The sequence below is a fragment of the Artemia franciscana genome, chromosome 1, assembly GCF_032884065.1.
Source record: "Artemia franciscana chromosome 1, ASM3288406v1, whole genome shotgun sequence".
NCBI lineage: Eukaryota > Metazoa > Arthropoda > Branchiopoda > Anostraca > Artemiidae > Artemia > Artemia franciscana.
The window spans coordinates 50,147,926-50,172,441 of record NC_088863.1 but is presented as its reverse complement, the minus strand read 5'-3'; the positions used below and the strand labels follow the sequence as shown (position 1 = coordinate 50,172,441).

Genomic DNA, 24,516 nt, shown 5'->3' with positions numbered 1-24,516 from the left:
TTTTAATTGTCACAGGCTTCGGCTTATTTTTTTAAGTTAGAGTAGTGGCTCCCCACAAAGAGACATGCTAAAAAAGAACGAGTGACATTTTTTCATTGCTAATTTTATGCTCTTTTTATAGATAAAGGTGCGTTTGTAACAATCCGATCCCCCCCCCTAATGGTCCCATATATTGGGTATATACAAAACTAACATAAAATGAAAATGTGACAAATATATTCCTTATTTTGTGCACCTGTGCAAAATAATTATTGTTGCCCTGAAAATGGATCCTCCCCCCCCACCTGATGGTCACATATATAGCTCTAATAATTTTTTTGTTTGCAGTTTGTTCCAATGTTAAACCGGTCACGCTATATAGACGCGTCATATTAAGTTTAGCCTGAGTGATTATGTTGAAAATTGTCTAGAAAAACAATGGAAGGAAATGTGACAATCTAGAAATAAGCTAGATACTTTAAAGTAAGAACTGTATTGTTTTTGTGCTTTCTTTTAGTTCGATTGCTTAGGTTATATATTCTAGGACTGTACATGGGACCACCAGAGGGGAGGGGTTTAATTGTCACAATCGCAACTTTAACCACAAAAAAATGCATAAAATTGGCAATATCATTATGTCTCACTATCGTTTTAGCATATAAGAACAATTTTCTTTCCAATTCATGCAAGTAATCAAAATACTACCAACTAGTGCTAATGGTCAAGGTCGTACCCAGGGGAAGGGTGTTATAGGGTTTGAGCCGCGCCGTCGTGAATTTTTTGTCCAGCTCGCAAAAACATAACAAAAATATTAGTAACGAAAAAAAGGAAATGCTTACGTAGTCATTTGCAATTAAAATGAAACTAAAATGTTGAAAAAAAAAACCTTAAAAGACATTCTAATGTGGAAATCTATTCAAAAAAATTTATATTTTTTTTACGTTAGTAATTGTAGCCAAATTGTTTGGGTTTTTCATATTATTTTTTTAAAACAAAATTTGTTTTTGTTTTTCAGTTTTATTTTCTTCTTAAAAGCTTTACCCGTTTTTACTACTTTTTTGTTTGTTTTAGTTTCCAAAGGAAAGGAAAGGGAATATTACTTCTGTATTTTAGAATCAATTCCGTCACTCCTTCACGAGAGCTCATTATCATGAAAATAGCCAAAGACATATCGCACGAAAGACATAAAAAAACTTAGTGCTTACCCTTTCATGAAGAAGAGAGAATGATGAATTGTTCCTTACATCCAAACACAAAATTCAAAGCCCCCCCCCCTAAAAACAACCTCATCAGCAAGTTCCTATACCATCACCCCACGATTATGTAATTTAGGTGCTTGAAATGTATATAAATATGACACCCCTTACATGAATTTTTATCCAAAATTAATGCTGCTCAAACTCGAGACCTATCTAGATCGTTTAATGTCAGAAAATCGCAGGGTGCCAATTAAAAAAAAAAAAAAATATGAAGCGGTTTTCAAGAAACATTTTTTCATACATACGTCTACTCACTTTAAACGGTCAACTGTATATTTGTATGTATAATTTTTTGTCTTTACTTTTTTCTATCACGAATTTGGCGAAATTCTTTTTTTTTAGAGATGATTGCATTAAACCTATGGAGCTGTATAAGGTTGCTCCTTATTTTATGAGAACAATATCATCTTAGCAGAATTGCTGCCTAATGTACTCGACATACAGCTAGTAATTACCCAAAATTCAAGATCATGATATCAAGTGATCGGTGACACTATGTATTTTACCATTAGAAAAAAAATTGAAACTTCAAATGCTTTAAACTTCAAATTAGCGCTTAGCGAGTATGTGAGTTTGGACGGGTGATAGCGCATGAACTGCCTTTTAATCTCGAACTTGGCAGACAAATCTTCGTTACCAAGACAATTAAACAGTTTCCCGTCCATTCGGGGTGAACAGACAATGAATGGAAAATCAAGAAATGTCACGTCTTCGTACAAATGATAGTAAATTCATGACTTTACTAAATTCCATTTATGGTAATAATGGCCTTGAGCTGTAAAGACCTGCTATTGCCGTGTCCTATAACAGAATAACGATTTGGTAATGACACCAAGACTTGAGCAAAAGTCAAACAGGGAAGAATATAATGTAATTCCAGGCCAAGGTCACGACGTAAAAGAGTTGATATTTCTGTACCTGTCTTTTCTTTTTATGCCGTCCTCCACTGTCTCTTGAGCTCCCACCTTCACTTTTTTCTCGTTTGCTATCATCACTGTTTTTACTCCTACTTCTTCCATGTCCTCTTTGCTTCCTTTCCTTCCATCTTTCTTCTCTACTCTTCAGAGGTGGCGGGCTACTTAGGAGTTGGACTACTTCCTTGTAATCTTTTCTTAATGCAATAAAAAGAGCAGTTTCGTCTTGTTTGTTTTTAAGAAGCATGTCACATCCTGACTCAAGAAGAATACGAGTGAGCCGACGGCGTCCCATTGCAGCTGCAATGTGCAGTGCGGTGTCGCCATTCTAAAAAAAAATTCAATAAAAAAATGTCATGTAAAGAAAATGAATTGTACTAAAGTTTAAATTAAACAGTTCATTTTTTGGTTCAAAAATCGAGTTACCGACTGAAATCAGGGGCGTTCATTGGAGGGGCCATGAGGATAGAGGCAATCCCCTCCCAATCTTCCCCCGCCTACATTTTTAGAATGCTTCTTTTTGATATTCTCATTGAACAAAGTTGAAAACCAACAAAATTGCACCTCCCTGTCAATTTTGAAAAAAATGTAACCCTCCCCCCTTATATCCTCGTAAAGTGGCCCTGCTGATTGAATTTAAATCTGACTTACGAGAAAGGCAAATTGTATTACCTTTGATAATTCTTCGATTCACTTACTTTGATTAAGACTGCCTCTTGACTTTGTTTGGTCTTAAAATGAAAGGCTTTAATAAAAGATGGGGAAGATCATTTTAATTCAATTTTTTAATATTTTATTTTAATCACATATTCCTGGTTAAAAGATGGAGAAAAAGTATTAGCCAAAAACTGTGCTTTAACGATTAAGCGTACACGTGAGAAGGAATGAAAACATTAGAAATATTATCATGAGCAGTCACAACTACTTTTGTACATGGTAGTGAGTGCTTTACAAAAGCATTTTGCTTGCAGTGGTCTAATATTAAACGGAACTATACAGGATGTTGCATGGCTCAACATGCTGTGCACATTTTCAGGCTTTTTTTTTTATTAAAAATCAAAACAACTAATTTCAAAAATATATACAACAGGGTTCCTATAGCTGGTTAAATTTTATTTTATGTTTTGCTGTACATTATTGCGAAATGAGTCGTGGCCTATTGCGAAATAAATTTTCCTTTGGCCGCAATTGCTATGAAACAGTCAGAGGCAGAAGAGGATATTTCTTAAAGTGCAATAAGCATCTTTCGTCGATAAAGGGAATGTGAAATGAAGATATAAGTAAAGCCATTGGTCTGGTTAAACAGCTGGTATAAACCATGGCATGATCATATAGCGACTAATTCTGCAGATATGATGGTGATAGTTACTTGGGCATTACGCAATAAACATAGTCATTTCATAAGAAGTCAGGCGCAATTTTTGGGCGAAAATTACAAAGTTGTTACAAGTCTTCTTCAGTTTTGTTATCCTAGATTGTCTCAACAATAAAATCTAGGGTTTTCCCTGGCTTTGCTAAACTGTTTATACACAAAAGCCATTATTTAAGATATTTTTATCAATAACAAATGATTTGTCAAGCAAAAAACCCTACTTCCACTTTTTGTAGCATCCCATCCAGTGATGTTATTTCATCCTATACTAAGCAGAGTTGGGTAATCTCTCTGGGCCCCTACGGTTCCCAAAATCAACTTAAATGTATTTAATAAATACATTTAGAACTGATGTCTGAAAGTAACTTACAGTTACAATTATTGCAACTCTGGGAATCAGCGAGTTTAATATTCCCAGAAATATCAATCATGGAACCTATATTCATCGATATGACAAAAGCCCTTTTACTAAATATATACAACAGATCACTGAGCCTTCCATCGCCAATTATCGCTCTAAGATAGGTTTCAATCAGGTTTAATTCTGAAAATAACCTCTTGTTACTAGCGCGTCGTGATAGGCAGCGTAATGACAACGTGTTTACAATGTAACAATGGATTTATGATATTAGCATTTCATTCAGAAAGTCATAAAGTTCAAAAATATCTTTTAACTTGTTGGCTGAAAGGTCAATCAATCTTCTCGCACGATCTGCTTATGGCTTTAACAGACTTTTGTAAACGCAAGGTTCATCATAATACCTGGCTACACTGGCTAATCGACTAGTACAAAAAAAACGTAGCCTATCAAACAGTTCGTGGTAACGAACTGTAGTAAGGAGCGATCCGGCTCAATAGTAATCGAAACTCTAAAAAATTGAATTTTGATATCAATAGCTACATCAAAAGAATTGTATTTTAATGCTGATTTTAAATATATAAGTTTCATCAAGTTTAGTCTTACCCATCAAAAGTTACGAGCCTGAGAAAATTTGCCTTATTTAGGAAAATAGGGGGAAACGCCCCCTAAAAGTCGTAGGATCTTAACGAAAATGACACCATCAGATTCAGCGTATCAGAGAACCCTACTGTAGAAGTTTCAAGCTCCTATCTACAAAAATGTGGAATTTTGAATTTTTTGCCAGAAGACAAATCACGGGTGCGTGTTTATTTGTTTGTTTTTTTTTTTTTTTTTTTTCCCCAGGGGTCATCGTATCGACCAGGTGGTCCTAGAATGTCGCAAGAGGGCTCATTCTAACGGAAATGAAAAGTTCTAGTGCCCTTTTTAAGTGACCAAAAAAATTGGAGGGCACCTAGGCCCCCTCCCACGCTCATTTTTTCTCCAAAGTCAACAGATCAAAATTTTGAGATAGCCATTTTGTTCCGCATAGTCAAAAACCATAATAACTATGTCTTTGGGAATGACTTGCTCCCCCAAAGTCCCTGTGGGTGGGGCTGCAACTTACAAACTTCGACCAGTGTTTACATATAATAATGGTTATTGGGAAGTGTACAGTCGGTTTCAGGGGATTTTTTTTTGGTTTTGGGGGTGGGGTTGAGGGGAGGGGGCTATGTGGGAGGATCTTTCCATGGAGAAATGTGTCATGGGGGAACAGAAATTCAATGAAAAGGGCGCAGGATTTTCTAAAATTACTATAAAAAAACAATGAAAAAATAAAAATGGAAAATTTTTTTTTCAATTGAAAGTAAAGAGTAGCATTGAAACTTAAAACGAACAGAGATTATTACGCATGTGAGGGGTTCTAAAAATACTTTAGCATAAAGAGCGAGGTATTTAGGAGGAGATAAATACCTCGCTCTTTATGCTATAGTATTTTTAGTAATTTCAACTATTCATTCTACGGCCTTTCTGATTCAGGGGTCATTCTTAAAGAATTGGGACAAAACTTGCGATTTAGTGTAAAGAACGAGGTATTAACGAGGGTACAAACCCTCTCATATACATAATAAAAATTAAAGAATATAAAAGTTTGTTACGTAAGATAATTCTTAAGTTACGTATATTTTTTACTAATAGAAAAATTCGTTAAAAATAAAAATTTATAGTTGCCTTTTTATGTAACCGAAAAATTGCATGGCAACTAGGCCTCCTTTCCCATCCCTTATTTCTCAAAATCGTCTGATCAAAACTAAGAGAAAGCTATTTAGCCAAAAAAGGAATTAATATGCAAATTTCATTTTAATAATTTATGTGTGGAGAGCCAAAATCAAACATGCATTAATTCAAAAACGTTCAGAAATTACATAAAAAAAAAACTAGTTTTTTTAACTGAAAGTAAGGAGCGACATTAAAACTTAAAACGAACAGAAATTACTCCGTATATGAAATGGGTTGTCCCCTCCGCAATTCCTCGCTCTTTACGCTAAAGTTTGACTCTTTGCCACAATTCTGCTTTTTAATACAATTAAAAGCTTTAGCGTAAAGAGCGAGGGATTGCGGAGGGGACAACCCATTTCATATACGGAGTAATTTCTGTTCGTTTTAAGTTTTAATGTCGCTCCTTACTTTCAGTTAAAAAAACTAGTTTTTTTTTTATGTAATTTCTGAACGTTTTTGAATTAATGCATGTTTGATTTTGGCTCTCCACACATAAATTATTAAAATGAAATTTGCATATTAATTCCTTTTTTGGCTAAATGGCTTTCTCTTAGTTTTGATCAGACGATTTTGAGAAATAAGGGATGGGAAAGGAGGCCTAGTTGCCATGCAATTTTTCGGTTACATAAAAAGGCAACTATAAATTTTTATTTTTAACGAATTTTTCTATTAGTAAAAAATATACGTAACTTAAGAATTATCTTACGTAACAAACTTTTATATTCTTTAATTTTTATTATGTATATGAGAGGGTTTGTACCCTCGTTAATACCTCGTTCTTTACACTAAATCGCAAGTTTTGTCCCAATTCTTTAAGAATGACCCCTGAATCAGAAAGGCCGTAGAATGAATAGTTGAAATTACTAAAAATACTATAGCATAAAGAGCGAGGTATTTATCTCCTCCTAAATACCTCGCTCTTTATGCTAAAGTATTTTTAGAACCCCTCACATGCGTAATAATCTCTGTTCGTTTTAAGTTTCAATGCTACTCTTTACTTTCAATTGAAAAAAAAATTTTCCATTTTTATTTTTTCATTGTTTTTTTATAGTAATCTATATCTAGAGCAGAGCGCACTCCAAAAGTAGAAAGGCATTCTTTGAGTGGCTTTCAAACATAGAGCACAGTCAATCACAAAAAAATAATCCCGTTGCAAAGCACCTTTCGTTGAATCTTTTTTATTACAGCTACATTGATTTGGCCAAGTGTGGACATGGTTACAAAATTACACAAGCAGGAAGCTACCTGCTGCACACACTTTGGTGGTTTTGATGAAGATTTAGAACTCTTAAAGTTTTGCCAACTACTTTTCAACAAAGCCAAACTCACAAGAATTTTTTAGCTTTCTGGAATACCTTATTTCATATTTTGCAATCCGATTGGTAGCTCTTGAAAAAACAAGTTTTACTGCCTGCAGCCACTTTAGAAAGAACTATTTAAGAGATAATTTTTTTTCTTTTTGCTAAATGAAGTGCAAATATAAATACAGTATCAATACGTCGAATCTGGTTGCAAGTCGATGAGCCTGAGCTTTCGATTTTTCATCACTAGACGTTTTGGTAATTGATAACACGACCAAAGTACAGTCGTTTCTATTGATTATTTTGCTCAGATATCTATACCAATATGAAAGTTGGTTTCCCTACCTTAACAACAGTTAGGCTAGTAGCCTTCTGAGCAAAAATTAATTTGGTAGCGCATATTGCTATTTTTGGAAAAATATTACATTTCCTAATAGTGGTTCTGTCATAGCATTCTACAACACGATTTGACGAGTTACCCTGTTTTCTGTAAGTGATTATCGATAACCCTCGACTGACCTTCTGAATAAAATTTTCTTATGTGAAAGCAACCAAGAGCTCCTTCTTTTGCTTTCCCATCATAAAAGTATCCCTGAGGAACCACATACAGGAATTCCCAAAAGTTTCACTGATTTTCATTCGTATCGACTCCATTACACCCATTTTTAAAATATTTGTTCTGAGAATTTTTTGAGAGCAGTTGAGAACATTTCTGTGCGAACATTATTTTTATAGTTAAAGTTATCAATATCAACATTTACACCACTCACAAGACCAGGAAGTTTGTATAAAACTCCCTCTGTCCCTTAATGATTAACTGGTCCCTTTGATCATTTTGGTCAACAGCACTGACCTTCCACCTGCAAGCACTCCCGGTCATTTCCTTCACTCCTTCTGGTCAGAAACTAGTGACTTAGGCCTTGAGGTGTCGTCGATTGTCATTACAAATGGGTTTTTAAGCCTATACCATACAATCAAACAGTTCGTGGTAACGAACTGTAGTAAGGAGCGACCCGGCTCAATAGTAACCAAAACTCTAAAAAATGGAATTTTGATACCAATAACTACATCAAAAGAATCGCATTTTAATGCTGATTTTAAATATATAAGTTTCATCAAGTTTAGTCTTACCCCATCAAAAGTTATGAGCCTGAGAAAATTTGCCTTATTTTAGAAAATAGGGGGAAACGACCCCTAGAAGTCATAGAATCTTAACAAAAATCTCACCATCAGATTCAGCGTATCAGAGAACCCTACTGTAGAAGTTTCAAGTTCCTATCTACAAAAATGTGGAATTTTGTATTTTTTGCCAGAAGGCAGATCACGGATGCGTGTTTATTTGTTTTTTTGTTTGTTTTTTTTTTGTTTTTTTCCCCAGGGGTGATCGTATCGACCCAGTTGTCCTAGAATGTTGCAAGAGGGCTCATTCTAACGGAAATGAAAAGTTCTAGTGCCCTTTTTAAGTGACCAAAAAAATTGGAGGACACCTAGGCCCCCTCCCACGCTAATTATTTTAGCAAAGTCAACGGATCAAAATTCTGAGATAGCCATTTTATTCAGCGTAGTCGAAAAACTTTATAACTGTGTCTTTGGGTACGACTTACTCCCCCACAGTCCCCGTGGGAGGGGCAACAAGTTACAAACTTTGACCAATGCTTACATATAGTAATGGTTATTGGGAAGTGTACAGGCGTTTTCAGGAGGATTTTTTTGGTTGGGGGAGGGGTTGAGAAGAGGGGGATATGCTGGGGGAACTTTCCATCGATAATTTGTCATGGGGGAAGAAAATATCCATGAAGGGAGCGCAGGATTTACTAGCAATATTTAAAAACACAATGAAAAAATAAATATGAAAAAGTTCTTTCAACTGGAAGTAAGGAACAGCATTAAAACTTAAAACAAACAGAAATTATTACCCATTTGAGGGGCTCACCTCCTCCTAATACCTCGCTCTTTACGTTAAAGTATTTTAAGTAATTTCAACTATTTATTCTACGGCTTTTGTGATTCTGGGGTCATTCTTAATGAATTGGGACAAAATTTAAGCTTTAGTGTAAAGAGCGAGGATCTGACAAGGGGGCGAACCCCCTCATATATGTAATAAAAATATGAGAATACAAAAGTTCTTTACGTAAGCTAATTTATAAGTTACGTAAATCTTTTACTAATAAAAATATTCGTAAAAAATTAAAAGTTCTAGTTGCCTTTTTAATTAACCAAAAAATCGGAGGGCAACTAGGCTTCCTCCCCCGCTCTTTTTTTCTCAAAATCATTCGATCAAAATTATGAAAAAGCCATTTAGCCAAAAAAAAAAAATGCAAATTTCGTTTTAATTATTCCTCTGCGGAGAGCCAAAATCAAAACATGCATTGATTCAAAAACGTTCAGAAATTAAATAAAAAAAAACAAGTTTTTTTAACTGAAAGTAAGGAGCGACATTAAAACTTAAAACGAACAGAAATTACTTCGTATATGAAAGAGGCTGCTTCCTCATCAACGCCCCGCTCTTTACGCTAAAGTTTTTTACTGTTTTAAAAAGAAGAATTGAGAGACAGAGTCAAACTTTAGCGTAAAGAGCGGGGCGTTGATGAGGAAGCAGCCTCTTTCATATACGAAGTAATTTCTGTTCGTTTTAAGTTTTAATGTCGCTCCTTACTTTCAGTTAAAAAAACTTGTTTTTTTTATTTAATTAGTTGAAGGCTCCAAGATTATTCTGTAGAATTGCATGATTTCATCTTGATCAGTTTAGCTAAGTGTTTTTAAACTGCATTATTATTCCATTCGTAAATAAAACGAAAATATAGAAGTATATAACAATCGGCTATGTTTTATAGAGACAGTACTATATTTGTAGTTAAACACTGTCTTAATTAAAAGTTTTATTTGTTATTATATACTGTTACATTTTTATTGACTCATAGATAAATTAGCACTTTTTTTTGCGAAAAAAGTCTCATTAATAAGCAATACTAACAATTATCCTAGGTTTAAATAATGGACAATTAGCACCATATTTTTAATTGAACTAATTTACCTGCTTGTCAAGAAAAGAAAAAAAATAATTTGTGGAGACGTAGCCGATGTTGAAAAAAAGAGTAGAAATTACTCCTACTTCGAAATAGTTGTAGGTGGGAAAAGTAATGATCATGCATAGAATTTCGCGTATTTTACTGAGTGGCGTAGATAGGTCAATTTCCTGGAAGTGTCTAGCTCATTTTGGGAAATGGGTATTAAGTTATGTAATTTTTTTTTCACATGCCCGTTAAATATACAAAAAATGCATCGCGTAACGCAATATATCGCTTTTCAGGGATTGTCTGAATCCTCTAAATATACTAGTGCATACGTTTTTTGGGGGTCAAGGTTGGGGCAATTTGAGCTAAATTGGGCTAATTAAAAAAAAGTCTGCAATATACTGGAATTTTTGCAAAAGGCTTTTTAAATCGGGAAAAGGAACGGAACAAAAGGAGACCCCTCATCCGGGCCTTCTCATAGACCTTCATCAGGCTTGAAAACGTGTCACGCTTAGCCTTTCATTCAGGCTCACACACCGATGCCTTCAGAGCCATGACTCCATGGATTTCTGGAATTCACCCCTTATTTTCCTGCCTTTTTCCAATAGGAGCAGTAATAGAATAATCAAACAGTTCGTGGTAACGAATTGTAGTAAGGACCAACCGACTCAATAGCAACCGAAACTCTAAAAAAAAAGAATTTTTATACCAATATACACATCAAAAAGAATCAGATTTTGATCCTGATTTTTAATACATAAGTTTCATCAAGTTTGATTTTATCCATCAAAAGTTACGAGACTGAGAAAATTTGTCTTATTTTCGAAAAAAGGGTTAAACATTCCCTAAATGCTATAGAATCTTAATGAATATCACACCATCAGATTCAGCGTATCAGAGAACCAACTGTAGAGGTTTCAAGTTCCTATCTGCAAAAATGTGGAATTTTGTTTTTTGTCCGAAGAAAAATCAAGAATCCGTGTTTATTTGTTGTTTCTTTTTGTTTCTTTTTCCAGGTGTGATCGTATCGTCCCATTGGTCCTAGAATGTTGTGAGAGGGCTCATTTTAACTGAAATAAACACTTCTAGTGCTCTTTTTAAGTGACAAAAAAAATTGGAGGGTAACTAGGCCCCAATCCAAGCTTATTTTTTCCCCAAAGTTACCGGATCAAAATTTTTAGATAGCCATTGTGTTCAGAATAGTCGAAAAATCGAAAAACTATGTCTTTGAGGACAACAGTCCCCGGGGAAAGGGCTGCAAGATATGAACTTTGCCCACTGTTTTGATATAGCACTGGTTATTGGGAAGTATACTGACGTTTTCAGGGTGAGTTTTTTATGATGGCAGGGGGGTTGGAGTGAGGGGGTTACTTAAGAGTACTTTCTATGGAGGAATTTATCATGGGGGAAGAGAATCTTCATGAGGGGGGTGCTGGATTTTCCAACGTTACTAAAAAAAAAATAATGAGAAACTAAGTAAAAAAAAGTTTTTTCAACTGAAAGTAAAAAGTAACATTAAAGCTTAAAACGAAGAAGAAATTATTACGTATATGAGGGGGTTCTCCCCTCCTGAATACCTTGTTCTTTGCGATAAAATATTTTTAGTAATTTCAAAAGAACTATTTATCCTAATTAAACGGCCTTTGTGATTCAAGGGTCTTATGAGGGTGTTCGTCTCCTCCTCAATACCTTACTTTTTACACTAAAGAATTTTTAGTAATTTTAAAAGAGCCATTTATTCTAAATAAACGACCTTTGTGATTCAGGGGTCATTCTTAAAGAATTGGAACAAAATTTGAACTTTAGTGGAAAGAGCGGGGTATTGACGAGGAGGCAAATTCCCTCATAATAGAAGTTCGCTACGTAAGTTAATGTGTAAGTTATGTATATTTATTACTAATAAAAATGTTCGTAAATAAAATTAAAAGTTCTAGTGGTCGTTTAAAGTAACTAAAACAATGGAGGGCAACTAGGCCCCCTCCGCCGCCCCTTTTTCTCAAAAACGTCTTATCAAATCTTTTAGAAAGCCATTTAGCCAAAAATTGTAAAATTAATAAGCAAATTTCGTGTTAATTACTCATGTACGGTGAGCCAAAATCAAAACCAACATTAATTCAAAAACGTTCAGAAATGAAATTTGAAAAAAAAAGTTTTCTAGCTGAAAGTAAGGAGCGACATTAAAACAAAAAAAAAGAACTGCAATTATTCCGTATATGAAAGAAGCTGCCCCCTCCTCAACTTTCCCACTCTTTACGCTAAAGTTGGACTCTTTCTCATAACTCTACTTTTTAAAACAATAAAAATTTTAGCGTAAAGAGCGGGGCGCTGAGGAGGGGACAGCCCCTTTCATATACAGAATAATTTCTGATCGTTTTAAGTTTTAATATCGCTCCTTACTTTCAGTTAAAAAAAAACTTTTTTTTTGTTTAATTTAGCATGAATCAAAAACCAAAATAATAACCATTAGCTCATTAAAATCTAAGATTGCAAGGGTATGCTTCTGAAGAAGAAAATTTTAATTTCAATCACGAAACCATTTTTTAAGAATTTAAAATTAGGGAATGAATCCACGCACCAAGTTAAAAGATGAAAAACCACACATATACAAAATATTACAGATTATAACCCGAAACCATAAAACATTTTTGTCTCACTCGTTACTTTGATAGCAAGTAAAATTAAATACCCCGAAAAAAGAATGAAAAGAAAACCAAATTGTTTTAAACATTAACCCCACTCATATCATCGGTTTACTCAGCCACCAGCTCCAATCCTGCTTCAGATTTAAATTGGTAAAAAAAAAAGTCTTATACTTGGACTAAGCTTACTCTAGAGGCACAATGCTTTATAAATAATTGAGAAAGCCCTCCTACTAGAAACTATGCGAGAAACTCCAGTTTTGTTTCTTGTCCAGGTATTGGATGATGAACGCCAGTTTTCTGACAGAATAAACATGTAAAGCAATCTTGACTGTAATCATCACAGTGTATATATGTAAATCCTGTGGACAATAAAATGCAAATCAGCGTTACTTTTTTGGTCTTTTTTTCCTTTTTTTATTGATGTCTTCCTCCCTGCTCAAAAGTGCTGGGTCTTCCCACCGAAACAAATTCATGCTTTTGATTCTTCCTTGGCTTAATACATAGCCCAAGACGACGGACCCATTTATCGGAAACTATGGTAAAACCTTACCTTATTTTGGACGTTTATGTTGGCATTTCCGCTTAATAGAATGCGTGTAACGCCTGCATGACCATATCGAGCAGCAGTGTGAAGAGCCGTATCACCATACTAAAATTTACATATACTATTACAGACAGGGCATAATTAACTGAACATAAAAGCGTTAAAAACAAGAAACAAACAAAAAAACACATCAGTGCTCTGACGTTAAAATGTGATTTGTTTTTTGTTTTTAAAAAGGGAGAAAGAAAACCTCCAGCTTTCCCAACCATAATAGTTCAAATTGTGCAATCTATATTGTGCTCTTCCGCCATTTTCAAGGGTTTCAAGCTCTTTTCAAATTCTCATAAGTTCTTTTTGTAATCAATTCTCACTGTTAACGTATTATCTTGATGAGAGTTACCATTCCTGATCAGCTTTGAAATCTCAATCATTAAGCAATTTCTTTCAAAGCATTTTTTTATTTCCCTTTATAATGGCCCTTTACAAGGATCAGCTATTGCTGCAACGACTATACTCCTCAATCCACTTCCTCAAAACATCTTGTTCTAAAGGGAATTGCTCTTTCTGCTTTTATTTTTATAGCTTTTTGATAAAAAACTTTTTCTGAAAAAAATATTATTTCTTATGAATGTTAAGGAACATTTGTGCTTTGTTTCACAAAGAAGTGTAGGGCTAGCGCTCTGCCTTTTAGAGACCAAAAAGTAATTTACTCTTTACTGATAACAAAATACATTTTAAACATTTTTTCTTTTACAACTATAATAATTCCTAGATTCTTGAGATATTTCAGAATGATATCAGTATACATTAAACTATCGATCTACACTCATCTTGTCTTTTCAGTAATCTTGGTTATTATGGTGATTTTTTTTTTCTGTTGTAAGACATAAAAACCCATAGCTTGAAATAAAATTGTTTTTCAGTAAAGTGCACATTACGTTCTGGTCTTAAGAAGGCAAATTACTTTTCCTTGAAAAGCCTCTTCTGCGGGATTTTTTTTTAAAGTTCTTAAGCTCTTCTATCATCTGAATCAAACGCTTGCTCATAATCTATAGAGCTGAGGTCCAGAGGGGTCTGATGACTCAGGCACTTCTCAATTACTAATCTAAGCATAAAAATTTGGTCGATACATCCTCTCCTTCTCCTAAAACCACAATGTCCTTCTCTTATAACTTTCTCTACTGCATCTCTAAGTCTAAAAAGTATCATCATACTAAGTAATTTGCTTCCTACAGAAACCAAGCTAATGCCTCCATAATTACCACAGTCGCTCGTATTACCTTTCTAATAGAAGGCTTTCATATGAAGCACTTCTGCTATTTCAAAAATTGCACGAGCGAGAATGGACAGGCCTTTATCGTTTTTTTTTTTGTTTTTTTTTTTTTAGCGGCTGGACGTCTAATGAACAATTTAAAACTTTATTTCGTTCTGAAGATTGTAAATCTGGCCTACAAGGCTCTTCTATCTTTAGAGGAGAATACCCCGCAATATCCATGTAAATGACACCAGCCCCTAGAAACAGCGAAGCATAGAACCTTTTATTAAACCAAGCGAACAACCAGCGAACAAGAACCTTTTATTAGACTAAATCTGTCATGGAGAAATGCCAAGTTTTAGTCGAACAGGAGAAAGACCTTATTACGCTCAGAATTATGTAAAACATTTTGGATGAAATCGTTAAAAATCTAATGATTTTACCGGAAAGTATATTATGGCCTGAAGACCGATATCTGTATTTGCAACTGTTACATATATTTAGCATACAACTAATACCTCTGCTTCGATTTGGAAACAGAAAACCTGACTAATATCGGTATATTTAGCTGAGGTTGTATCCTATGTAAGCTTTAGATCTATGATTCGAGTTAGCATTGTTCTAATTTCCTGGATGCTCATAATTTTTATTATTTGAGTAAATATTAGTCATTATTTTCGGTTTAGTTGCATAAATACCGTCTGTTTTAAGTTCATTCGTAATCCTGAGATAAAGTAACATAGATGTTTTCTTTTGACTATCAGTGCTTCAGTGATTTGAAGCAAAAGTAAAAGACATGTAAAAAAGTGATACAACTGGAGGGAGGATACTTCTAGTACTACTGACAGCTCACTGTAGCACCAAAGAACCTGAGACTGACATAGCTACGCAAGCTCTTCCTTCATCTCAATCTGTTCAAAGAATCCCTTTTTACCGCCTCCCAGGAAGCTCCTATTCTCCTTAATCTGTCCTTACAACATCCTCCCGTCCCATTGGGGCGACTACTTTTTTGTTTGGCCCTAGACGGTTGGCCGACAAAAACATTGTTTGGCAATCAGTCATCCTTCATCCGCAGAACGCGCCTTAGCCATCTCAACTTTTCTCTTATTATAGCCCTAAAAAGCGGAATTGAACCACGTTTTTAATGCTGATTTCTATTTGAGATACGGTCAGTTAATCGGATACCCAAAACAATCTGCTGGCAATTTCTCTGGAAAATATTTAGCAAGTCCTCATCCGTTTTTCGGAGCACTACAGAACCATACGTGACCACTGTCATTACTGTAGGTAGATTCCAATATTCTAATCAAGTCCTCCTCTTCTCTGTTAAACTTAAAGTATTTTTACCAGTATTCCTAGTTGCGATTCTAATTTTCTTTTCTAAGACACATCGGCGACTTTAAGATATTAAGATGTTTAATGTTAAGATGTTCCTAGCTCTGATTTCCAGAAACACTACAGTACTTAAAAGGTAATCTATTAGTCAAGTAACAGGACTACTAAAACATATATTTCTCTCTTACAGTAAAATCTATTTATTTGATTTTTGTTTACTAAACCCTAACTAAAAAATTGGAACATTGCAATGTGATCGTTACTACTACTACTAATATCAAATTAGCACCTTTGATATAACACTCACCGTAGCACCAAACCGTCTGAGGCCAACTCAGCTACGTATGCTCCGCCTCCATACCAATTTATTCAAAGCCTCCCTTTTTACACCGTCCCACGAAGTTCCCACTTCCCTTCGATCTTTCTTTGCAACATCCTCCCACCCCAACCGTAGACGACCTGCTATCCGTTTAGCCCTACACAAATAGATCTATTAAAAAGATCCCAATCTATTCAAAGATCATTAGTTCTGTTAAATTCGAAATATGTAGCGAAAACTTGGGTTGGGTCATTGGAATTGATATCCGCTCTAAAGCGAAGAAAATACTTTTTGGAATAGAGTCGTCAAAAGCAAATTTACTCAGGATTTCCAAATGAAAGAATCAAAATAAAATATAAAGATATTGTCAGTTAAAAAAGAAAAAAAATTACTTACACTATTCTGTTGGTCTGGGAAAGCCCCAGAGAGGACAAGATATCTTGTGGTTTGGTTGTGTCCATTCTGACAGGCTAGGTGTAAAGGAGAAAATCCAGCCCTGTTGACTATGTTGGGATTAGCTCCTGCCTTGCAAAGAAAATTCACTGTCTGACTGTAGCCTCGCCAAGATGCTTCATGCAATGCACAGTTTCCATGCTAAAGGAAAAGACAAAACTTTACTGTAAATAAAAAAAAATTCGGCTTAGCTGCTACTTTAGAAGTTTCGAGTTTAGTAAATCCTTAGCTTCTTTGGTTCAGAGATGGCCAACTCCCCAAAATTGCTAATAAGATAAAGGGACCCTTGACTCGAAAGCAGGATGACTAGGAAAATTGTTTGCAAAATTAAGCAGTTTATTTCATACATAAGGATCATAATGACATAAAGCTTAAGATGCCCGAGTGGTGCTTTTACACTCATGAGTTATATTATCCGCATTTCTAGTTTTATAATCTTGACGGTCTCTATTATAATCAAAAAGAGTTTCAAAAGCAGGGGTTAAGAACTGATAAGCAAGAAAATTGTTACGTTGCAGTCACGAGTTTGAGATGCATTAACTTATTCTTCAACAGTGTTGGGAAGTGCTTCAAGTACTTGTACTTCAATTACCACTAAGTACAAAATCAAGATACTTGAGTTTTACTTAAGTACATTCTTCCTGGAGTACTTAATACTTAATTAAAATAAATAGGTACTTGAAGGTCTCAAGTAACAATAAATTCTTAAGTACTTTCAAGTACTCTCCCAAGTACATTCTGCTTCAATTGAATATCCTGTTTTATTATAGCAAAAGTGTATTTTATTCCTTATATCACCGCAAGGGTAGACTGCTGCTTAATGTTTCAGGCATTTCACTTATATGAATTTTTCACGATAGCCTAATATTACTATTACTCTATCTACTACCACTACTAGTGCTACCATTATTACTATTGCAACTAAAAGGGGTATAGCTAAGGTTTTTAAGGTGGAAACTTGAAGGACTGTTGAAGGGATGTCGAACTAAATCAAAACATACTACTTGTATGCAGGTTGCGAAAAGGTTGTATCAGGAATATACCAGTGACGACTTAGAGTATTAAGTTGAAACTTCACGGGCAGGTTGAGGGGGATGTTGAGCTAACCATGAGGCACTATATACATGCTACTAATACTACCACAACTACTACTACTATGACTAGTGCTGCTATTATGATTGCTGCTACTACTGAAGCTAATGGCATTAAGATAAAATGTCCAAGGAATGTTTAAGAGGAGGTTGAAATTAATTTAAATACAATGTGCATGCATACTGTAAAAAAAGCATAACAGCAATATTTTAGGAACACCTTAGAGCATTAAGATGAAAACGATTTAGCATGTAGAGGAGGACACTGAACTAACTGAAAGTCTTAAAGTATAAAGTTGAAATTTTACGGCATGTTGAGGGGATATTGATCAAACAAAAAGGCACCATGTGCTTGGCACTATTACTATTACTACTTTCAACTTTCAGGGAATGAAGTTGAGCATTTTAAGCTAAATAAAAAATCACAATGTGCATGCAGACTGTCAAAAGGCGCATCAGCAATATCCTACGAATGGTTTGGCTTAGGGCAGCGGTCCCCAACCTCTGGTTCATGGACCACTTGTGGTCCATGAAAATGTTTAGGTGGTCCGCGATGAAAATGGATCATTATTAAACAGTGTATGTTTTTTACATTTCATGAACATAAAAAACAAGCAAAGATAATAAAGCTGATCATAGATTAAAATTTAAAAGTTATTTAATATTATAAGCTTTATTACGTCTGGAAAAGGCTAAAAAAATTTCTGTTGTACATTCTTGAATCAGCATACATCTATGTAAGGATACATTCAACGATTTCTACTGCTGCACATTCTTGAATGCGCATACATCTATGACTGGATGCATTTCTTTTTGCCTCTGTATTTCTGCGGAAAAATTTCAGTATGCATGCACATTGTATTTAAATTAATTTCAACCTCCTCTTAAACATTCCTTGGACATTTTATCTTAATGCCATTAGCTTCAGTAGTAGCAGCAATCATAATAGCAGCACTAGTCATAGTAGTAGTAGTTGTGGTAGTATTAGTAGCATGTATATAGTGCCTCATGGTTAGCTCAACATCCCCCTCAACCTGCCCGTGAAGTTTCAACTTAATACTCTAAGTCGTCACTGGTATATTCCTGATACAACCTTTTCGCAACCTGCATACAAGTAGTATGTTTTGATTTAGTTCGACATCCCTTCAACAGTCCTTCAAGTTTCCACCTTAAAAACCTTAGCTATACCCCTTTTAGTTGCAATAGTAATAATGGTAGCACTAGTAGTGGTAGTAGATAGAGTAATAGTAATATTAGGCTATCGTGAAAAATTCATATAAGTGAAATGCCTGAAACATTAAGCAGCAGTCTACCCTTGCGGTGATATAAGGAATAAAATACACTTTTGCCAGAATAGCGTTGATTTTTTATTTAAAATAGAATAGTTGTGGGCATCAAGTCATGGCTATTGTAGAAAAAGCCTAGACAGACAGTCCAATTGAGTCAGAAGCAAACCTGGCATTAATTCTGGCATTAGCTTCTTGAGCCTTTGAAAGTAAACTAATACTTATGTGAGCAAGTGGTCTCAAATTTGTAACATGTGATAAGCACAGCTATCAATTTCAAAATTATTTAATTAATGGACTTTCCTGAAACTATTGAAAAAAAAAGGCAAGGACCCATAATGAGTGAGAAAAGGCAAGTGAATATTTTGTACTTCTTTGGACAAAGTAAAGATAAAGCGATAAAAATAGCAATAATAGACAGCTGATCAGTGAATTAGACTTACCAGAGAATCCACAGTCTTCGTCAGACAATATTACAAAGAACATTCAAAAAGGATGCGAAAAAAACAGCAAAATATCGAGAAAATATGATTCAGACTACCTGAAATTTGGATCTATTCAAGAACTGAGTCCCTGTAGTGAGCTGAACCCAAGGCTTCTTTATGTTATTTATCATGAAATCGTGAAATTATGTCGTGAAACTTTCAATACTTAAAATTCACTTGCAAACCACATGAATATTTTCAAAGAGCACATGAAGGTATGAAAAAAAACAAATAGGGGTCTTAAGCCTGTGAAGCTGTCTTGGGAAAACAAGCTGTGCAAAAACTGAAGTTGATTCTTATGTCTGCTATCATTTTCTGGGACAGAATTGAATACATTGCTGAAGACACGGAAAAACAAATTATAACAATGGAAAAAATGCACTATTTTATTCCATGCAACTTGATGAATCTATAGACGTCAGTAACAAAGCACTTGTCCTTTTGTTGTAAGATTTGAGTTTCATGGAGAATTACAAGAAGAACTTTTTTCCCGCTGAACTTGCAGGGCAGAGTAACTAACTTCGAGATTGCTAAAGCCCTTGATGGTTACTTCCTGAAGCACGAAATTGAGTGGAAAAAAGGCATTGGCTGTCGTAAAGACGGTGCTACACACAAAAATGGACGTTGCTGAGGAGTTGTTGCAAAAGTAAAAAAATGATAGTCAACCAGACATTTTGTCTACCCATTGCATTATACATCGTAAGTAGCTTCTGGTAAAAAAAAAGAAATGTCACTAGAAATAAACGAAGTATTACCCAGTGTTATAAAACTTGTAAATGAAATTAGACATAAAGCTCAGAATTCTCGGATGTTTGAAATGCTCTGCAAAAACATTGGTTCCCAGTACACTCACCTTTTTCTTCATACTGAAAAGTGATCGAGGGGAAAAATACTGAGCCGACTGTTGGTCTTGCATGAAGAAATTAGATTTTTTGTTTCAGCGGCAAAATAATCAGAAATATCAAGGACTCTTGTCCGATGATGAGTGGGTAGCTAAGCTGGCATACCAGGCGGATATTTTTCTTTGTTAAATGAGCTAAACTTATCTATGGACAAGGACAAATTAAGGCTGTTTTTACTTTAAGAAGAAAGATAGACGGTTTTCGGAAGAAAATAACGGTGGTAAACTCGTTTGGCAGATAAACGTCTACAGATGTTTATGACTATTGATGAATATATGTAAGGGGAGGATTTCAGCCGTCAAGAGGTATCTATAATTTCAACAGGCAAACTTGCAGTCACTGACATAACATTTTAGTTTTTATTACCCAAGGAAAGAAGGTCCCAGACATGGAAATGTGCAGATAATACATTCACTTGCATCTAACACCGAAGAGGACAAATTAAGCATAAAAGAAACGGAAAGCCTAATTGATTTTTCTTGTGTTGATCGTCTCAAACTAAAACTCAAGTCCTCTTTATCAAGAGCTTATTTTTGGGCCTCTCTCAAAAATGAATAAATATTACTGAGTGCGAAAGATATGAAAATTTTGGTTCAATTTTCAACTACATATTTATTTGAAGAAGCATTTTCATCTGTGACAGTGATTGAAGTTCGGTACCACTATCGGCTTGTGATCAATGCAGGTCTTTGCCCCGCAGTAATATCATTGAAACTGAATATCCATATCATGATTTCAAATATACAAAAGCAAGCATCACACTAGAAAATGGCGTTTTTTTTCTTCTTTCAAAAAAATAATTACTATATATATATGTGTGTGTGTGTGTTTGTGTGTGTAAATTCATATTAGTGCCCCGTGGTCCACCAAATAGAAAATGTTACATTTAGTGGTCCATGAACGTCTGAAGGTTGGCAACCGCTGATTTAGGGCATTAAGTTGAAACTTTCAGGGGATGTTAAAGGGGATTTTGAACAAACCTAGAGATGTTCAACTAATGAAAAGGCACTACATGTATAGTACTGCTACTATTACTACTATTAATAGGTTAAAGCTATGAAGGTTTCAGGGATTATTCAGATGTAAATAGCGACGAAGACCAGACTGCCTTTCCATCATAAATAAAGATGTTTAGAAGGACGTTAAGTTGAATCAAAAAACAATAGGCCAATGTGTACGCAGGTTGTCAAAAGAGCACATCATGAATATCCTAGGGACAGCTTTTGGTCTTAAGTTGAAACTTTCAGGGCATGTTGAGGGAAATGTTAAAATAACCAAAAGGCACAATGTTCATACTACTACTGCTATTACTACTACTGCAATTACTACTACTGCAATTACTCCTACTGCTACTCATCAGGGAATATCAAGAGAGACGTTGAAGATTAAAGATATAAGGTGGAGCTTCTAGAGAATATTAAGGGAGGTTTTAAACTGAACAAGAGCTAAGAGCTCATATGACACTTGTGACGAGGCAAGAAGAGCTAAGAGCCAAGAGATCATATGGTATGAGCTCTAACAAAATTCTATGAATAAATAGATTGATTTAACAGGAAAATAAGAGGCTTAATGCCGGTCAGGATTTAAAATAAAAGCTCTGAGTCACGATGTCCTTCTAAGTATCAAAATTCATTAAGATCCGATCACCCACTTGTAAGTTATAAATACCTAATTTTTTCCAATTTTTCCTCTCCCTTTAGCCCCCCAGATGGTCGAATCTGGGAAAACGACTTTATCAAGTCAATTTGTGCAGGTCCTTGACACGCCTATTGATTTTCATCGTCTTAGCACGTCCAGAAGCACCTGACTTGCCAAATCACTGAATCCTTGCTCCCAACTCCCCCAGAGAGAGCAAATCCATTATGGTTCCGTCAATCACGTATCAAGGACATTTGCTTATTCTATCCACCAAGCTTCATCCCGATTCCTCCACACCAAGTGTTTTCCAAGATTTCCCCCTCCAAATCCCCCCAATGGCAAAGATCTGGTCGGGATTTGAAATAAGAGCTCTGAGACATGAATTCCTTCTAAATATCAAATTCCATTAAAATCCGATCACCTATTCGTAAGACAAAAATACCCCAATTTTCACGTTTTCCAAGAATTCCGATTTCCCCCTCCAACTCCCCCCAATGTCACAGGATCTGGTCAGAATTTAAGATTAGAGCTTTAAAGCACAAGATCCTTCTAAATATTAAGTAAAAAAAAACAAGTTTTTTTAACTGAAAGGAGCGACATTAAAACTTAAAACGAACAGAAATTACTTCGTATATGAAAGGGGCTGCTTCTTCATCAACGCCCCGCTCTTTACTCTAAAGTTTGACTCTTTCTCTCAACTCTTCTTTTTAAAACAGTAAAAACTTTAGAGTAAAGAGCGGCGTGTTGATGAGGAAGCAGCCCCTTTCATATACAAAGTAATTTCTGTTCGTTTTAAGTTTTAATATCGCTCCTTACTATCAGTTAAAAAAAAACTTGTTTTTTCAATTTAATTTCTGAACGTTTTTGAATCAATGCATATTTTGATTTTGGCTCTCCGCAGAGGAATAATTAAAATGAAATTTGCATATTTATTTTTTTTGGCTAAATGGCTTTCTAATAATTTTGATCTAAGGATTTTGAGAAAAAAGAGCGGGGGAGGAAGCCTAGTTGCCCTCCGATTTTTTAGTTAATTAAAAAGGCAACTAGAACTTTTAATTTTTTACGAATCTTTTTATTAGTAAAAGATATACCTAACTTATAAATTAAATTACGTAAATAACTTTTGTACTCTCATGTTTCATTACATAGATGGGGGGGGGGGTTCGCCCCCTCGTCAGTACCTCGCTCTTTACACTAAAGCTTAAATTTTGTCCCAATTCATTAAGAATGACCCCTGAATCACAAAAGCCGTAGAATAAATAGTTGAAATAACTAAAAATACTTTAGCGTAAACAGCGATGTATTAGGAGGAGGTGAGCCCCTCATATGGGTCATAATTTCTGCTCGTTTCAAGTTTTAATGCTGCTCCTTACTTCCAGCTGAAAAAAAACTTTTTCATATTTATTTTTTCATTGTTTTTTTTTTTAAATAATGCTAGTAAATCGTGCGCTCCCTTCATGGAAATTTTCTTCCCCCATGACAAATTCCTCGATGGAAAGTTCCCCCAGCATATTGCCCTCCTCTCAACCCCTCCCCCAACCAAAAAATCCATGTGAAAACGCCTGTACACTTTTCAATAACTATTACTATATGTAAGCCCTGATAAAAGTTTGTAACTTGTAGCCCCTCCCACGGACATATGGGGGAGTAAGTCGTCCCCAAAGACATAGTTATAAGGTTTTTCGACAACGCTGAATAAAATGGCTATCTCAGAATTCTTATCCGTTGACTTTGGGAAAATAATTAGCGTGGGAGGGGACCACGCGGGAGGGGGCTTACCCCTGGGAAAAAAACAAAAAACAAACAAACAAATAAACACGGATACGTGATCTGCCTTCTAGCAAAATATACAAATTCCACATTTTTATAGATAGGAGCTTGAAATTTCTACAGTAGGGTTTTCTGATATGCTGAATCTGATGGTGTGATTTTCGTTAAGATTCTATGACTTTTAGGGGGGGGGGTGTTCCCCCTATTTTCAAAAATAACGCAAATTTTCTCAGAAATGTAACTTTTGATGGGTAGGACTAAACTTGATGAAGCTAATATATTTAAAATCAGCATTAAAATGGTATTCTTTTGATGTAGCTATTGGTATCAAAATTCCATTTTTTAGAGTTTTGGCTACTATTGAGCCGGGTCGCTCCTTACTACAGTTCGTTACCATGAACTGTTTGATCAAATTTCATTAAGATCTGGTCACCCTTTCGTACGTTACAAATACCTCAATTTTCAAAATTATACCCCCACCCCCAACTCCACCAAAGAGAGCAGATCCGGTCCGGTTATGTCAGTCACGTATCTTAGACAGGTTTTTATTCTTCCCATCCAGTTTCCTGATTTCACCGCTTTAAGTATTTTCTAAGATTTCCGGTCCCCCCAACTGCCCCCCACCAATTACGCTGGATCCTGTTGAGATTTAAAATAGAGATCTGAGTTACGAGATCCTTCTAAATATGACGTTTCATGAAGAACCGACCACTCCTTCGCAAGTTAAAAATACGTCATTTCTTTTAATTTTTCAGAATTAAACACCCCCCCCAACTATCCCAAAGAAAGCGGATCCGTTCCGGTTATGTCAATCATGTATCTAGGACTTGTGCTTATT

At 35.2% G+C, this 24,516-nt stretch overlaps 1 protein-coding gene across 2 annotated transcripts in view; it reads right to left on the bottom strand.

Annotated features, from left to right (window-relative positions):
* LOC136031022 (ankycorbin-like) overlaps positions 1-24,516 on the bottom strand; it is a 129,994-nt gene that overhangs the window by 41,733 nt on the left and 63,745 nt on the right. The window contains exons 5-7 of one of the 2 annotated variants that reach the window (XM_065710206.1): positions 16,450-16,647; positions 13,151-13,249; positions 2,157-2,480 (exon numbers count right to left, since the gene is read on the bottom strand). In XM_065710206.1, the coding sequence (XP_065566278.1) occupies positions 2,157-2,480; positions 13,151-13,249; positions 16,450-16,647 (621 nt within the window). The remainder of the gene's footprint in view (positions 1-2,156; positions 2,481-13,150; positions 13,250-16,449; positions 16,648-24,516) is intronic. The other variant, XM_065710214.1, reaches the window with a different exon arrangement.